Consider the following 19,132-nt stretch of genomic DNA (forward strand, 5'->3'; position numbering starts at 1 on the left):
GTTGGTCAACCTTACTATAATGAAATAATGAATTCTCAAGGCTTAAAGATAATGGAGTTTTCCCTTGTTCTCCTCCGATTAATCCTTAATGATGATAGGGTTCGGTGTTTTTCAGGAAAGGAAAGTACTGGTCAACAATAGATGGGGTTCCGTTTGATTCCCACTAGCTCCAACAATGCATGCAATCAGGTCTGGATTTTTGACCAATCAATATGCTATGGACCCGTGTCTAGCATGCATTGTGGACATGGTAACGGTGCCGTTAGTGGCACCATTATCTTCCACCATTTTTTTTAAAGTTTCAGACCGTTTTGTTATAGGAGCATATGTTCATAATTGTAAGTTCATAATGTGAGCTCTCTGTGTTCATAATTCTATAACTGTACATTCATAATTGCATAACTGTACATTCATAATTCAATAACTGTAAATTCATAATTTTCGAAGCTCTATGTTCACAATTTTAGAGCTCTATGTTCATAATTTTATCACTATATGTTCATAATTGTAAGTCCATAATGTCAGAGCCATGTGTTCATAATTCCATAACTTACATTCATAATTCCATAACTGTACATTCATAATTTCATAACTGTACATTCATAATTTCATAATTGTACATTCATAATGCCACAAACGAATAACGCCGTTAACGACGAGACAAAATCAATTTTTTTTTTTTAAAACAGGAATGCCGCGTTTTCCTTGAAAACGACGTCGTTTTGGACTCGTGTCCACAATGCATTGTGGACACGAGTCCACAGCATAATTTGCGATTTTTGACTCTGCAAGCTGTGCAAAAACACAGGGTCTCAAATTTTTAGAGAGCCCAATATTTAATGGTCTCAAATTTTTAGAGGCCCAATATTTAATTTTGAGTAAGTACCCAAAATGGTCCCTCGACTATAGCTAAATTCGCAAATTGGTCATCGACTTTTAATTTCAACCAATTAAGTCCTTACCTTTGTAATTTTAACACAATTTGGTCCTCTGTCTATTTGACCGTTTGTTGACTGTGATTTTTGAGGATATATATGTAATTTCATGGTCCATCGTCGGTTTTTTAAGGTTCTGGTTGCATTTCCAGACTGCACTGTTACATTTGAATCCACTGCCGAAAGCAATCTACCAAATCCGGTCGCCTTTCTTCATCATCCCTTTGGATTCAATGTAGTTGAGTTCGTACCAGAGCGAAGACGACGACGTGTTTCCGAACCAGTGCAACGTCATCCTGGAGAACTCCACGTGCTCCAACGAGAGCTAAATGTTCTTCTGGAGATCGTCGATCACGGTCAACAAACGGTCAAATAGATGGATGACCAAATCGTGTCAAAATTACAAAGTTAAGGACTTAATTGGTTGAAATTGAAAGTCGAGGACCAATTTGTGAATTTAGCTATAGTCGAGGGACCAATGGTCCTCCGACTATTGCAATTTTCCAAAATTAGTCCTCGACTTTTAATTTGGACAAAAAAGACACTTGACTTTTATATTTGTTCCAGTAATGGTCCTTCCATCAAAGATCAGTTAAGTTGGTGTTAATTAGAGGGGTATTGTAGTCATTCCAATCTTGGTGAATAACTTATCCAGTCTACGACCTCCAAACCATACATACAACACAGCCACTCCACTTCCACTTCTCCACAAACCTCCGCGACGACCTGTGAATTGACCCTCCGGCGACGAAAAGTTTAGTTAGTCCTATCAAAATGGTTAGATTTGGATGCGGAGAGGTGAAGAGTGGACAGGAGGTGGCGGCGGGGAGGTATAGATGTATACGGGTGGTGGAGGAGGTGGCGAATTTGGAGGCGGAGGTGAACTATAGTAATACAGTGTTGGTCGAGGAGGAGAAGTTGTTGGCAGCGGGGTGAATGTGAAGGTGGTTTGGAACCCGATGCTGGAACAGAAATCAACGGCGGAGGAGCGGGCAAAGGAGGAGACGACAGAGGAGGTGAAGGCAGAGAAGGAGTAAACTTTTGACATTTAAAAGCACCGCAACTAATTCTCTTACCCAAGAACGCCTTACACTGTGTCGCAGACCGTTGTTCCGGCCTAGTCGGCAAGCAATTCCGGCGATCATCAATCTTGCGCAACGTCAAACAAGCCGGCGACTCAACGATAAAGAAGTTATACGAAAATGTAAAATTCTGAAGCTTAGGAAGCTTACATATACTCTTCGAAATTTTCCCGGAAAGCATATTATGACCCACATTCAGCTGTTCCAAGCTAACCATCTCGCTGATCTTCTCCGGCAACAGCCCTAACAGCTTGTTGAAGCTCACGTCGAACACCGTCAAGTTTCTCAGCCGCCCGATTTCCGGCGAAAGACACGACATTAAATCATTGTTAAAATCAGTCCTAGTACGTGTGTTTTTGCAGTTATGTTGATTGACATTAATAATTCTGTTAATTAATATCTATCTCATTTTACAACGGTGGTTGGACAAGGATTTGTCGGCGTGAACATGACATTCCGGAATACGGCAGGGGCGATAAAGCACCAAGCGGTGGCGGTTCGGAATGGGGCGGATTTATCCACATTCTACAACTGCAGTTTTGAGGGGTACCAAGACACACTATACGCACATTCTCTTAGACAATTCTAGCGAGAATGCGACATTATTTACGGCACGATGGACTTCATATTCGGCAAAGCCGCCGCTGTGTTCCAGAATTGCAACCTCTACCCGCGCCTACCCATGTCTGGTCAGTTCAACGCCATAACTGCTCAGGGAAGAATGGATCCCAACTAGAACACCGGAACTTCAATCCTCAATTGCACCATCAAACCTGCCGACGACTTGGCCACCACCAACACTTTTCTCGGCCGCCCATGGAAGGAGTACTCCAGGACGGTGTACATGGAATCATTCATGGACGGTTTCATAAATACCGGAGGATGGCAAATTTGGTCGGGAGACTTCGCGCTCAATACATCGTACTATGCGGAGTTCAACAACACCGGCCCGAGATCCGACACCAGTAACATGGCCGGGTTTCCATGTAATCAACGCCATCGACGCCGCAAACTTCACCGTCGCAAATTTCGTGTTCGGAGATGACTGGCCGGCAGATGTAACACTATGCTGATAAGTTATTCACCAAGATAGAATGACTACAATACCCCTCTAATTAACCCCAACTTAACTGATCTTTGACGGAAGGACCATTGCTGGAATAAATCTAAAAGTCAAGTGTTTTTTTTGTCCAAATTAAAAGTCGATGACTAATTTTGGAAAATCACAATAGTCGGAGGACCATTGCTGGAATTAACTCATTTTGAGTATTTACTCTTTAATTTTTGCCTAGCTAGTTAAGACATTAAAACAAAATAAAAGTACAATTAATCTTAAAAGACTTTAGAGAAGAGTGGTAGAAACATGTTTCTATAGTGTTTCATTTTGGAGGTCATTCGTTTGAAACCTATTTGTTGCTTTTTTTTTTTTATTTTTTTTTATTATGCTTTTGATAAGGTCTCATTTATTTACAAGAACATGATTAAAAAAAAAAAAATAGGGGCCTGCATGCAATTACATACAATATATAACTTTTGAGAAACAAAAAGTGTATTTTAGAAAAAGAAAACGAATCTTTTATACCTAGAGACAAAATGTTTTTTTTTTTTATTTATAATTTCAGCCATCCATCATTCCGTCATGTGCCTAACTAAAATGGATTAATTATAATTAACAACTAAAAATCAATGAGGATGGCTAATAATGATCGCCGCAGGTATTACATTATGCATTTAGCCCTAATAATATTCAAGATTTGGTCTAATCAGTCCACCACAACGTGCCACGTGACTAAAATCTTCTCCCGCCCCTTTTCCGGCAGCCGTCACATTCCCGGCGAAAAGCCCAGTCCATCAACGCCTACCGAGCGGATGAGCGAGTGGTGGCTGCCGCCACAGCTCAGCGCTCTGATCAGCCGCCACAGCCTCCTCCTTGCTCCGTCTCCGCTGCTCACTATTGCGGTCGCATCGTCACCGTTTTCCGTTCGAGTGGACGACGACGGCGTCATTTTTCGACTTCTCCGATTCCTGATGTCTCTCAACTCCATTGCTTCCGTCGGGGCTCTCGAAAATCCGAAGAAGACTAACAGCCACCTTGACTTCCCCGACGGGGAGGATGATAACGGCGACCTCATCACCGACAGGCTACGGACGTCGTCGTTTTTAGCCGATGAATAACAACAATAATAACAATCCTTCTTCACCTTCGCCGACGCCGACGACGACGATTCATCGCTCTTCTTCTCCGCGCTCGCGCCTTTTCTCGACGAGCCAAAAATCTTTGCTCTGAAAATCCGGAGAAAGCGGTTACCGCCACCACAATTTCCGATCTTCTCCTCCGGGATCCGCGCCGCATTTCTCGGGGACGGTTGCTGTTTCTTGCTGGAGATGAGTTTCCCGCAGAAAATAATGTTGTCCGGAGGGTTAGAAACTGCGTTCTTCTTCCACTCCTCGCTAAAAAACTCGAAGCCGCCGTCACCTTCTCCTTCGGAAGACGCCGCCGCCGACGACAGGGAGGTGAAGCTGGTACCGCTGGAGCTCTGCGACGCCGACTCGCCGGAATATTTAACCCATTCGGCGGCGTTACAGTACGCCGGAAGATCACAAAGCGAAAGAGTGTCGTCTTCTTCTTCCTCCTCCTCCGGCAGCTTCTTCTCTGGCTGGATCATGAAGATATCGGAGAGAGAAAGCTGGTTTTTCTCAGCAGGCATAATTATGGTTGATGGTGATGATTAAGGCTCTAATGGCCTTAATTAATGAAGCATTAGAGTAGATAGGTGGTTTGGAGAATAGAGACAACTGTGAAGAAGAAGAAAAGGGGGGTTTTGAGTGGTTATATACATCCATGGAATATGAGAGCTGAAGCTTAGGTGGCAATGAAGACATTATATTGTTGACCATTTCAAGAAAGTTGCATTGCTTGGTTTAACTAAGGGGGCAGGAAAAATGTGATCACATTTCTAGAAGATATATATAGATATGTTATATGGGAGAGCCAAGTCACTCTAGGTAATAAAAAAAAATAGATCATGAGGGAAACCAATAATTATAATTGGAGAAAAAAAATATCTCACTACCTCAATGACATGCAAACATGGCTCAATTAAAAATGGGCATTAGATAAACAGTTTTAAATAAATTTGAATGATACACCACTCGATTATTTCAATCACTTTTTTTAGTAATATCTGTTTATATTTACTTTATGAACCTATTGAAGTACAAAGAGTTGAACCTCCTATTTGAGAAAGTCATTTCATACCACTAGACCACAAGGTCATAAAATTGTTGTTTCTATTTCAATCAACTTTTGAAAATTGTTGTTTGGTATTCTAGAACTTGATTGTACGCATATATAGACTAAGGCTATTGAAGATAAACTCCTCCACACCAAGAAAATCGGTGAGCACCTAAAGGGTTACGGGCTGGCCGCGAACATTTAGGGAGGACGTGAGACCCCGGAATTCAGGTCGTAACCCTCTGACGACGTAAAGATTCTGCTCCTCGAGAGATATTGGCCAGCCGACGAGGGTAAGCTCCTCAACCAAAATCCTCGCTCTCCCGATGTAGTCGACGATTGATGCATCTCCTTGGTGAAGCGACTGCAACTGGGCAAGCAGGTTCAAGCCGCGAGAGCGAGACGACGACCCAAGGGTGCCAATGACGGCAGTCCAGACTGCCCGGCTAGTGTGAAGACCGATGGCCAACGGCATCACCTCATCAGATAATGATGATATAAGCACGGACAGGAGGGCCTGATCCTGTCGAACCCAATCTCGATGTGCGGGATTGGGTTGCGCCGGCGAACCGTCTTCTCCACCAAAAAGGAAAGCCGGCGGACATGAGTTCGTACCATCAACGAACCCCATTAAATCATGATCATCAAGAAAATGAACAACATGGGTTCTCCAAAACAGGTAGTTCCTGTATGTCAGTTTGATACTAATAAAGTGGTGAGCGGCGGATAAAAAATTTATGGTTGATGAGACCGAAGAAACAACACTATTAGAAACGGTCCGTTCTGAAGATTCAACGGTCAGCCATTGGAAAGAAACCCTAGCTTAACTAATACCAGATGAGAACGGATAGAATTGTATTGAGTAATGTAATTACAAATGTACAGATTACAAGTATATATAAAGAGAAAATCCCAGAGTGACTGGGATAGGGAGTCATAATCTCAGAAATACTGAAATAGGGAGTCATAATCTAACTCAAATACATAGAGTCCTAATAATTTTGATAGTTACTGATATATGGTTGCTTCCTTGATTCTTCTACCCTTTAACACTGATTTAGGATCTTCAAAGTATAGTATGACCTAGCAACCCAGAAACATTACAGAAAAATTATTTGTTTCAATTCATTAAAAAAAAATCAATTCTTTTAATGTCTCCACAGTAAGAAATTAAACACGAACACTTAAATCATGTCACATTCTAATTCAAATATTACTTTTTAATTTGGGTAATATACTCATCAGTATAGAAGTATTCAAACCGAACTTCATTCCAAAACCTCAAGTTTCCAATGTGGAGTTCGACCTAATCTCTCTCTCTCTCTCTCTCCTCTATATATACATATATATATATATATATATATATATATATATATATATATATATATTCAATTCTTGTAAGAGTATGTGTTTAAGTATGAACATAAACCCTCTCAAAAAAAAAGTATGAGCATAAAGGTGCACTGTGTAAAATCATAAAATGCATTCAACGATTTGTAAATATGCAATTTTAGAAAATGTTCAAAATTGTAGTGACACTTTTTTTATTCGATGAAAAGAATTTTGAAAAAAAAAAGGAATTTAAATTATGTAAAAAAAATTACTATGAATATTAATTCCAGTTTAATTCGTGAAAATATTAATTTTAAGAATAATGTATATATGATGAATAGGTTATGATCACGTACTGTGTCTCTTCATGCTCTTCATATTGCATACAATATTGATGTTTTTAATTGAAATATCAAAAATAAAAATTTAAAACAAAACAAGGCTTTGGACGTGGAAAATAGTATAAAATTATGGGGTTAATCTCTAAAACATTAATCTAATGAATGAGAAATATAATCAAAGACTTATTTTTAGTAGTAAGGTATAAGTTGGATCACTATAACGTCGAAGATTTGGACATAATTCATGCACGAGAAGAAAATGGATTTAAGTGAAGTGCATAAAATACTACTAGAAGGGGAGAATTATCAAGGTGTGACTAAAACAATTCAATCCCAAATGGTATTAGAAGCTTCTATTCTTTACGTATATGATGACAATGTCTATGATCAAAACATCCATTCTCTCTCTCTCTCTATATATATATATATATATATATATATATATATATATATATATATATATATATATATATAACTTTCTATCTCTTAGTTGGCCGGACAAAAAATCTTTATTTCAAAACTATTGTTGTTGTAATGGTGAAGATTTTGAATGCTATAGGTAAGAAAATGTATATGTAAATAATTTTTTAAATTTATTTTAAAATTAAAATATTTTCCAATTAATAATCGCCCAAAATCATTAATTTAGTCCTTAAAAAAACAGTCTTTATATATTCAAAATTTTCATACATATTGATTATTCCATTAAAATTTTGAGGGAATAAGGTTCAAATTGGCTACTGAACGTAACCTAAAAATGCAATTAGGCCACTGAACGAAAAAAAAAAATGCAATTAGGCCACTGAATATTCCAAAAATGTGCAATTTCACCTGATAGTAGGTTACCCTCAATTTTAGCAGGTTATCTGCTTACGTGGCAGCTGAGTTGGCATTTTTAATAAATTTTAATTAATTTTTAATAAATTTTAATAATAACTTTTTATTAAAAAAAATTTTAAAAAAATAAAAACGACTTTATTTTATTTTTTATTTAATTTTTTCTAATTTTTTATAAAATTTATTATTAAAATTAATTGTTAAAATTATTTAAAAATTATTAAAAATGCCAACTAAGCTGCCACGTAAGCAGGTAACATGTTATCCGGTAAAATTGCATACGTTTGGAGAGTTCAGTGGCCTAATTGCACATTTTTTGAGTGTTCAATGGTCTAATTGCACTTTTTTTTCGTTCAGTGGCCTAATTGCATTTTCAAGTTACGTTCAGTTGCCAATTTGAACCTTATTCCAAATTTTGAGTGATACGTAGTGAATAGCAATAATGCAGCGGAAGATGAAGAACGTACAGGCGAATACGCCCGCCGGGAAAATCCATCACTGCCGCCTCCTGAGGGCGGAAACAGACTGTAGTAGTGTATGAAAACGTCGCTGAGCTGCGGCGGTGGCAGCAGATCAAACAAGCTTGAATTGGATCAAAACTCAGATAAAAAGTCGAAGGGACAAATTGTTTATGAAGAAAAATGTGGATTTATGTTATTAAAAAAAAAAACAAAAAAAAAAAACATGTTAGTCCAAAACAGCTATCTTGAAGTGCATAATTATCTAAAATAATACTCCCCATGTTGGAGTGGTTGAGCTTTAGCAGCCATCTTTCATAGTTCTAATTATTTGACCCTCTATCTAATTAGCTTAATTGGACTGCCTAACAAAAACAAAGTTGAAATTCCCTCCTCCCCCAGTGATGATGTAGTCTGAACTCTGAATCGGGTCCACCATAAGATGTGATAGAAAATAGTAGTATTATTGTTTGAGATGCTAGGCCTAAATGCAAATTATGTAAGGTGGACACGGTTCTAAAATTGTTCATAATTATGAATATATAGTTTAAAAATTATGAACATATAGTTCTATAATTATGAACATAAAATGTAAACATAATTATGACCATACAGTTCTGTAATTATGAATATAGAGATTCAATAATTGTGAATATGAAGTTCAAAAATTATAAATATATTGCTTTATAATTATGAACATAGAGTTCTGTAATTGTGAATATAGAGTTCAATAATTATGAATATATAACTTTATAATTATAAACATATAGTTCAGTAATTATGAACATAGAACCGTATTTACCTTACAAGGTGTGCACAATACCACAGCATAACAATTGAGGCATAAAAGAATTGGTACAAAGCCCAAGATATCGGCCCAAATAAATAATACAAGCAATATTCTAAAATAGGAAACTAAAAATAATAATATAACTACTAGGAATTGAACCCTAGTATGAGTTAGAGGTTAGAACCAAAAACCACCAAGCTAGGGAGGTCATTGTGATCCAAAAAGATGAAAAGCAGACAATCTAAAAGAAAAAGGAATGACTTAAATATGATAACAATGTAGGCCAAAACAATGCTTAACCATGAATCAGTTGAATAGCAAATATGAAATATCCAATCCAGGGAGATGATCTATGCCTAGGAATATATGAAAATCAGCTCTAACACAGTAAAAACTGCAAACAAATAGGCTCTTGCCACTGTTTCTGGTACAATCTCGAGCCAAAAGAAAGAGATGCAGTCATTTTATGCCAATATTTTTATGAAATGTCTCATTAGTACCTTTATCAACAAAACTGATCTCCAAAGTACTGGGAGGAAGCCTCAAGGGTAGAGATGCTCACTACAAGTTCTTGAAGGCTGAATCGTGAGATGGTTTATTCGGTGTTAACTTTGCTAACAATGCCTTGTTATGACAATGCTCCGTGTCGACAAAATAAAAGCTCCCATTGGCCTTGAATGTCACGAATGGTCTATTTGTCTCCGCTGGCTTGATATCTGCAAATTTGATAGTTCTTGGAATATATGTTGCCAGCCATGACATCATCTCCACCTCAAAACTGTCCGAGCCAGGCTGCCACCTGAGTTTGTGAATGTAGGGGCTCACGAACCAGTGAAGGGCCCCAGTCGTAGTAGCGCTCAAGAATATGACGGTGGATGCCACCGCTCCCTTCAGGATCACATTCATGTCGGGAGATGTCATGAAGGTTATCACCGGGCCTAAGGATACAGAGAGGCAGCAGGTCGACAGGGAGAGAAGCTTCACTTTCTTGATGGTATTTGAGATTGGACCATAATAGATGACACCTGTGTCTTTTTCATCGTTTCCCACATCATTTCCTTTACGAGGTCCAATACTAATCTTGTTATCCTCTTCTGCTGAGATGGATTTAGATAACCATCTCTTCTGGACAGTAGCAAGCTGCCTTGCATAATTGCTATCCGTTTTAGCATGCGTATAAGAAAAGGTCCCAGAACTACCCAGATGAAAACCTGATGAATTGAATTATGTCAAGAACAGAAATATAACCAAGTATTGACAATTGCAAACTTTCTTAAAAGAAAAAACAATAGGAATATAGGAAATTGGGGATCATTCACCGGAATGTTCTTTCTACCAACAAATCAAACATTGTTTACTTGAATGAAGACCATTGTATACTCAAGTAAAAATAAGCAAGGAAAAACAAGGACTTTCAAGACCCAGAATTTTTTTTTTTTCCTCTAATAAGAGAAACAAAGATCGTAGATTGAGTATTAGTATAGAAAAACTCTACTTTTGAAGGAGTTTCAAGATCCAAAAAGTCTAAATTGCAAACTGTCTTGAACCCAAAAAAAAAAAAAAAAAAAAAAAAAAAAAAAAAAAAAAAGCAATTTAAAATTCTATTTACTTAATTGAAGTATAAAGAAAACACTGGATTAATGTTTGTTCCACACAAATAGAAAACCGAACAACATAAACTGAGACCCATAGGCTACAATCAGACCTAATTTACACAGTATCTGTATTGTTCTCCAGCAACCTTAAAGGGATGGACAAATGCATCCCAGAAATGGAGGGGTCATTTAAGCCCAACTGGACAAGAATATGTACTCAAGCACACTTCATTCAGCAAAATTTTCCCTGGACTGAGCTTTACCAGATCACTGAACCTAGATTGCTCAAAATGCACAGTTGAGCCCATATTTTGATCTCCTAGAAATTTGCTTAACATCCATTTCCACAGAGTTTACCCCAAACCCACCACGCAATATGAGTCAGTTCAAGAATCTTAGGGCCATAGCCACTCAGAAAGTTTCTGCCTTTCTGGCATAGAAATTAGAAAGATCATTGCTTTATTTACAAAACTCAGGAGGCATGCGATAACAGTACCAAATTTCGTGTTTACACTAACTTCTTCACATTTTTCACTCTCCACAGCTAAATTGTCCAATAAACACGAATCTCATCGGGCAGTGAACCAACGAACGATCGCCCCGCTTCCATACAAAGCGTGTGCGATTCCTAAAATTAAAAGCAAACAAGGGTGACGAAGAAAAGAACCTGATCGGAAATAGGTGGAATTGAGACGAGTAGCCTGGGATCGAGCCAAACGAAAGAGCGCTGCAGCTCCTGCCATTTTTCCCGAGAGGAATTTGGATTCCGATACTCAATTTTGGTAAGCCCTCGTCCCAGATTCGTAGGGTTTTGCGTTAACACTTCACAAATGTGGTAATATAATACTATGATTTATCAATTGTATAATTTTGCGAAGAACTGATGAAGCAAACGGGCATTTGGTCTAGTGGTATGATTCTCGCTTAGGGTGCGAGAGGTCCCGAGTTCAATTCTCGGAATGCCCCAATTTTTGTTTTCCCCAATAGACAAACGGGTCGACCCGTTAGCTGTATCGTGACGGGGCTCTTCTAGATTCTTTACGGGGGACGGAGTTATCGGTATTTGACTTGTGAATTGTAATGAATGCTTCTGACCTGTTTTGCTCTTTCTTCTAGATTTGTTATTTTTTCCCTTTTCCCTTTTCTATTCTTTCTCTTATTTTTTAAACATTTTTTGCGCTATCTTCTGGTAGAGTAGTAGCTGTCTGTCTTCCAGAATAGCAATATTTGAATGAATTTATTTTACAATTCAATTTTTTTATAATAAATATTAACATATAAAGAAAAAATTTCAGTTTAATCAATGAATAATAAATATGAAATGAAAAATGAAGTAGGAGTACTATTTTCCTTCTGTTACATTTTAACTTTTTATTTAGCATGTGTTTATAAATTGATTAATTGTTAAAATGAATTTAATTAATAATCAGATATTGAAAAGTTTAATCAAACTATATCACGTCAAGACAATATTGAATGAGTAGGTAACATTGTTATTCTTTTCATAAATATGATTTGTAATTTATAGAAAATTAAAATATATAAACATGAAATATTTGTAAAAATCGTAGATTTACATTTTAATGTACTTTCTTTATTATTATTACAAACATTTTTTAAAAAGTCATTTATATCTATTGATTATTCAAGAATTGATAGAATGTAATCTTTTTTTATTTTGGGAGAAGAGGGAAGGGGAGACCCAGCTAGCTAATTATTTGGCTCTTGCAAAGTTGCTACTCGTGACAGTCATGCGTTGCTCATTATCATTGTACCTCTAAATACTCGTCGAGATAACTCTAAGTTCAATCCAATCACAATGAAAGTTAACTTAGTATTTAAACAACAACAAATAATAATAATAATAATAATAATAATAATAATAATAATAATAATAATAATGATGATGAGGATGAGAATATATCATACTCTTATTAATTATTGTTTTGATCAATCAATATGATTTTCCATAACTATAGCCTTAATTATTCGTTATTGCAATTCGATCATACGTTTTAAATCAGATCTCATATAAGTTGAGATTTGTAGATTCTGTCAATAAGATTTTAAAATTTAATAGGGTCAAATATTAACATAATTTTCAATAAACAAAATACAAAATTTGAAAGCAACTCGCTCCATGGATAATTAGTTTAAAATGTCAATATTATCATTTTGTTTGATTAATCAAAACATTTACTGAAAAATGTTATCAAATGTTAGAAGGAAAAGGGTAAAATTAGCCAATATATAGGATCAGGTTTCTGTATGGACAGTGTTTCTCGTATTGAGTCGTTCACTTGGCAAGCATAAATGCACCATAAAGTGTTTAAAAATGTACGATTGAGTGTGGTGAATTTTTTTCTTTAGTGTGGTTCATTTTGTTAGAGAGTATATATTTTGGGTTTTGACGAAAATAAAGAAGACCCTTCATTAAAGACGAAAGACTGCAATGACAGCAGATTCATGTATTTATCTGTATATATATGCTGTCCAATTCCATTATTCTTCTTCACATCCAATTTCACGTACAGTTTCTTTGGTTCTGAAATGGAAATGGAAAAGGAACAAGATAGCGACTGCGACGATTACTCCGCTCTCTCTTTCAGATCGTACCTTGAAAATGGACACGAAGTAGTGTTGGATGATAATCCATGGCCGCCGTCACCGTCGTCTCAAGAGCTTTTCTACTTCTTCTCCGACTTCGCCTCCGCCGGAAAAATCATTCGCGGAGGCGATGCGGTTGTGCAGAGAAATGAGGCGCGGGAAGTGGATTGTTTCCGGTCCAGTTCGTTCAGCGGCAAGAGGGAGGCGGTTTCGCTGTCGTCGGCGTCTCAGAAGGTGAACATTAGTTCTCTGGCGTCGATGTCGGCGAAGTCGATGCGGCGGATGTTTATTTTTGGGCCGGCGAAGTTCAAGCCGGAGATGGATCTGGTCGCGATCAAGGAGAGGCAGCGCCGCCTCTCCCCCAAGAGGGTGTTGCCGGTGGCCGCGAACGCTGCCGGAGAGGGGGCGGAGAACGGTGGTGGTATATCGGAAAGGGTGCAGCTGACCAGGTGTCGAACTAGGAATCATCTATCGGCCGTGTTGGCCAAGCCGTTTAGCTGTTTTACTGTGACCAAATAATTTGTTTGGCTTAGCTTGGTTGACCCTATATTTTCACTTTTAATTACATATATATGCATGTATGCACCATATTTTATTGAAATGTTTATAAATTTAAATCTTTCTTCCCAAAAGGTTGAATCCCTCCCACATTTCGAATAAAGCATATATGAGGATGTAAATTATGGTAACTCACTTGAATCAACTAGGTTAAACATTTGCTTATTGGGCACAAGAAGTCCCCTCACTTTGAGATATTGCTCCACACTGCCATGGGTGAGACTCGATCCTTAGTTATTCTTTCTAATTAAACTTCACCCCTATGACTAATTGAGCTGCCCGGCTAAATTTAAATCTTTATTTCAAAGCCAATGGGCTTATTTGGTAATTAGTATGACAAAATTTTAATGGATTTGTCAATTTCAACGTTTTGACATGAACGATGAAAGTTAACCTGGGGTGTAGTTGAGTAGAAGGTGCTCACCCATCATTAACCAAATGTCAATGGTTTGATTCTTGGCTTTTAGTATGAAGCAGCTTTAAATCTACAGGTTAACTGTCCCACCCAAAATAAATTCACCGAGGGAATTAGTCACTGTATTCAACGGTGAAAATCCTGGGTATATCTAAAAGAAAAATGAAAGATGAAAGTTTTGTTTGGTAAATGACGCTTTGGAGCAGTGAATTTGCTCCAAACTGTCAAAATCTAAAACACTGCAGTTTGTAGCGTTTTAGATTGGCGTTTTGGGCTTATGTCGAATGGAACAAAGTGAGAGAGCAAGAAGTGGAGTCGTCCGTCCATGTCAGGGCACAGTGCAAGTTGCCTCAAATATACTATAAAGAGGTTAATGATGAAGAAAATTTGAGATGCGCTTTGGTTAGAGTTGAATATTAAATTCATAATAAATCGATTTAAATATTAAAAATTGTTACATAAGATGTCATGATATTCATATTACCTTTGGTTTTTAACTTTTTATGACATTCATATTACTTCCTTAACCAAAAAGTAACCTGCTAAAAATGTTATATGCACGAGTATAAATGGTTTAATTGCACTTGTTTTTTTTTCGATGGCCTAATTGCACAAACACTAATAATTTGAAGGCTTATTTGACGTTTTTTTTTTCCCTTTTCAATACAATATAATGAGGGATAATTAGAAGGTAACTCAATCGAGTTGGTCAAATAGTTAGCTTGACAATCAAATTTCATATTCAATTTCTTGTGAGATGACATGTTTGAATCGATCAGACAACCTAGGCTAGTTTATGTGTGCGAGAAAAAGGAGGGCTAATGGGTAATATATCTAAACTATATGGGGCAAAAGTGAAAGGTATTATATATTTCCTCCAACATCTCCCTTATAACCTTATTGGGCCTATAACTGTAAGCCTATTGGTGCCAAAAAGATAGGAACAGCGTTATTTCCCTTATTTGAGGATATTTCTCGCTCACGTTCTAAAACCCCTACGGCTAAAATCTCAGGCTTTCCGGCGGCGCGTTCACTGACAGTCTGACAATTATCCGAAAATGAAGGAGGAGAAGAAGCTAATAGCCCTAGGTTTCGAGGGCTCCGCCAATAAAATCGGCGTCGGAGTGGTGGCGCTCGACGGCTCAATCCTATCCAACCCCCGCCACACTTACATCACTCCGCCGGGGCAGGGCTTCCTCCCCCGCGAAACCGCCCAGCACCACCTCCAGCACGTCCTCCCTCTCATCAAATCCGCCTTAGACGCCGCCGGAGTAACCCCGAAGGACATCGACTGCCTTTGCTACACCAAGGGCCCCGGCATGGGCGCGCCCTTACAGGTCTCCGCGGTGGTCGTCCGCGTCCTCTCCCAGCTCTGGAAGAAGCCAATCGTCGCGGTGAATCATTGCGTCGCGCATATTGAGATGGGCCGGGTCGTGACCGGCGCGGTTGACCCGGTTGTGTTGTACGTCAGCGGAGGGAATACTCAGGTCATAGCTTATAGCGAAGGGAGGTACCGAATTTTCGGGGAGACCATTGATATCGCTGTTGGGAATTGCTTGGACCGGTTTGCTAGGGTTCTCACATTGTCCAACGATCCAAGCCCTGGATACAACATTGAACAGGTGACATTAGCTAGAAATACACTGCTATTACTTCTGATTTGATTCAAGTTATATATGCCTCCATTTTCGTTTGATCCGATTAAAGTTTTCTGCTTATGGAAGAATATCAACGCGTAGATTACTGCTAAATGATAAATTTAATGATCTTATGAGGCAACAGATAGTGCCATTAGCAACTTGTATGACATTTCCATTTGTAGCACATGAAACAAGTCTAGCTAGTGTGGGAAATTCTCCAATTCTGGAAAGGGGCCCTGATTTTTTAATAGAACTATTAATATTTTTTAAAAAATTTTCCCCTTTCTATTTATAGTAATATGCAGGGTGCATTTTCTACATTATAGAATTTTCTAGTTACTGTTAGAAATTTTGCTTTCACAAGTTAAATTTGTGTTCCTGGTCTGCGTGTCATATTGCCCTAGGTATAATTCATCTAGTTGAACAATTAGAGCTTTGGCAATAGGAGGATGCAAGGTATTGACCCTGTTATGGGCACGTGTACAAACACTTTGTGGAATCTTTTATTGGACGTTGAGGCGTATCTTGTGATTTACCTCCTCTATTAAGGCTTTGGGGGTGTTTGGTAAATAGCTATTAGATGATTGGATTAGTGGATTTGACTAGTTGACAACATTAGTTAATTGTAGAAAAGTGTTTAGTAAATTAGTTGTTAGATGGTAGCTAATTACATGCAAAATGACTTTCTAAAAAAGCTGATAAAAAAAGTTGCTTTGAGCAGCTTTTTGAATTTTAGCATTTTGAAGCAATAAATTGTTACAAAAAACTAATTAATCAAACACTCATATTGATTGTTTAACCAAGTCAAACAGCTAATAGTGGTCAAATAAGCCAAAATTGGCTGATAAACTTACTATGTTATCAAACAGGGCCTTTAGGCTGGGACTCTTAGGGAGTGGGGTGCAATCTTTTTTCAAGAAAGGAAAATACCCAAAATATAAAACATTTATTGGAAGAATCATTTTGTAGGATTTTAACTTTGTGGGAAATGCAAAAACAGTATAATCACTTGGGCCTATTGATATGTATACAAGACCTTCCCAGTTTCTCTTTTCCTTTGGTAATACAATTTTTATTTGTCAATACTATCTAATACTCCCTCTGCCCCATGTTATTTGCCTGGTTTGGTTAATTTGAGTGTCCCGGTATACAATTCAATATTTATATTAAATTAAGTCAGTGTTAGTGAATAAATTTGCAAGCAAAGATCAATGCAAAGAAGTGAATAAAAAATTTGTTTGGCCCTCAGATAATGAACATGACTGATCTGTTCTTCATTTCAGCTTGCAAAGAAAGGAGAAAAGTTCATTGAACTTCCATATGTAGTAAAAGGGATGGATGTTTCATTTAGTGGGATCTTAAGCTATATTGAAGCCACCACTGAAGAGATGCTAAAAAATAATGAGTGCTCCCCTGCAGATCTTTGCTACTCCTTACAGGTATTAGTTTCAAATTTCAATACTTGAACTACTTGGTTTCGATTTGTATTTTCACGTCTAGCTCTTTTTCTTGAAATCACAAAGCGAAATGTTTGATACTCAATTCGCGGTATCCCTATCACTCTTTTAGGAAACTTTATTTGCAATGCTTGTGGAGATCACTGAGCGGGCCATGGCACATTGTGACAAGAAAGACGTATTGATTGTTGGCGGTGTGGGATGCAACGAGCGATTGCAAGAGATGATGAGAATTATGTGCTCCGAGAGGGGTGGCAAATTGTATGCAACTGACGACAGGTACTGCATTGACAATGGAGCGATGATTGCATATACCGGTCTCCTAGCCTATGCTCATGGAGCTTCGACTGCAATGGAGGAATCCACATTCACGCAGAGATTCAGAACAGATGAAGTGCTGGCAATTTGGAGGGAGAAGGAATCAACCAATACCAGCAATACTACCGAGGTTAGCATTTAACCAGGCATTTGGAGTTCAAGGTTCTCACTATTTTCTTTGTCTGTAATTGCTTGATATGAAACAGAGGTTTAAATTCTCGAATTTTTACGTTATGATTAGTTTATAATGTGCATTTGTATTCTAATTTCATACTTTTTGAGATTATATTGATAACAAAGATTGTAGTAATTGCAGGGAAATATATACTCTCCAAATTACAAGTACCATTTTTCTATGTCTACGGAACTTTTGTTCTTTATTGTGCACTGATTCAAAAGTTGATTGTCTTGGATTGCGATCATTACTATCCGATTTTACTATATGAATGAAATACATATGCTCAAGACTAGTAAATTAACTGATAAGTAAATGAATGGATGTGCAAGATATAAAATGGTAATAATATTATTTTGGGATAAGGGTCAAATAAGCCTTTAAACTATACTCATTTGTGCAATTAGGCCCTTCAACTCCAAAAAGCTCCAATTAGAACCTCAAACTTACCAAAAAAGTGCAATTAGCATTATTTGCAGGTTACTTTCAAGTTAAAAGGTCAACTCTTGATGATTGGATTTTTCAAGCTGATTTGATGAGCTGCCGTGGCTTTCAAATAATGCTAATTGCACTTTTTTTTTTGTAAGTTTGAGGTTCTAATTGGAGCTTTTTGGAGTTGAAGGGCCTAATTGCACAAATGAGTATAGTTTAAGGGCTTATTTGACCTTTATCCTTATTATTTTTAAAGTCAAATTTTAACATAAGATTAGTAAAGGTTAAATGATAAGAGTAATATTATCACATAAAATTTTAAATGTGAGTGAAGGGCTTTTAGATTAAGGTGGTCACATTGATAGTTTTTTAATTGAATTTTCATGACATAGAGAGAGCCTCCGTAGACCTGAAAATTTACAATAGTTACCATATGCTATTGAGTGACTTTTTTATGAGACGAAAAATGTAATACTAATGAAATAAAATGTTTGTTATTTATAAAGAAAATGTAATACTTTTGAGAAAAAAATATAATATTTTTTTATAAGGGAGTAATTTATAGTTTAAAGAACAAGACTATTTGTACACTCTAATTTTTATACACTTTTACACAAAATAACTTATACTTTCAAATTGAAATCAGGGAAAATGGCGCTTTTGGCCCCTCAATTATTTTACTTTTGAAAATTTAGCTCCTATCAATTGATTTGACCAAATTTAACTCTTCAATTATTCATAATGTGGTACATTTGGTCCTTCATATTATATAATTAGAATTGTTTTTAATAAATTATATAATTTATTTATTCAAAATTAATTTTTTTTAATATAAATAAATACATAAATTTTATTAAAAAAAAAAAAAAAAAACAGCCACCGGCTGTCCTCGCCAGACCACCGATGGCTATCTTCTTCACGGAGA

At 37.1% G+C, this 19,132-nt stretch overlaps 2 protein-coding genes and 1 non-coding gene across 3 annotated transcripts; 2 read left to right on the top strand and 1 right to left on the bottom strand.

Annotated features, from left to right (window-relative positions):
* Window positions 1–9,252: 9,252 nt before the first annotated feature.
* Window positions 9,253–11,437, bottom strand: LOC109190581. The gene is made up of 2 exons (XM_019341089.1): window positions 11,273–11,437; window positions 9,253–10,221 (listed from the first exon to the last, which is right to left on the bottom strand). Exons 1-2 carry the CDS (start codon window positions 11,346–11,348, stop codon window positions 9,572–9,574), a joined length of 726 nt encoding a protein of 241 aa, XP_019196634.1. The 5' UTR covers window positions 11,349–11,437; the 3' UTR covers window positions 9,253–9,571.
* Window positions 11,438–11,499: 62 nt separating this feature from the next.
* Window positions 11,500–11,571, top strand: TRNAP-AGG. Its single transcript has one exon. It is a non-coding gene; the product is annotated as a tRNA-Pro (tRNA).
* A 3,532-nt stretch (window positions 11,572–15,103) lies between these two features.
* LOC109190580 (probable tRNA N6-adenosine threonylcarbamoyltransferase) lies at window positions 15,104–17,960 on the top strand. Its single transcript, XM_019341088.1, has 3 exons — window positions 15,104–15,807; window positions 17,109–17,264; window positions 17,395–17,960. The coding sequence occupies exons 1-3, from the start codon at window positions 15,244–15,246 to the stop codon at window positions 17,740–17,742; spliced, it is 1,068 nt and encodes a 355-aa protein (XP_019196633.1). The 5' UTR covers window positions 15,104–15,243; the 3' UTR covers window positions 17,743–17,960.
* Window positions 17,961–19,132: the final 1,172 nt, after the last annotated feature.

The sequence above is a fragment of the Ipomoea nil genome, unplaced genomic scaffold (assembly GCF_001879475.1).
Source record: "Ipomoea nil cultivar Tokyo-kokei standard unplaced genomic scaffold, Asagao_1.1 scaffold1576, whole genome shotgun sequence".
Classification (NCBI taxonomy): Eukaryota; Viridiplantae; Streptophyta; class Magnoliopsida; order Solanales; family Convolvulaceae; genus Ipomoea; species Ipomoea nil.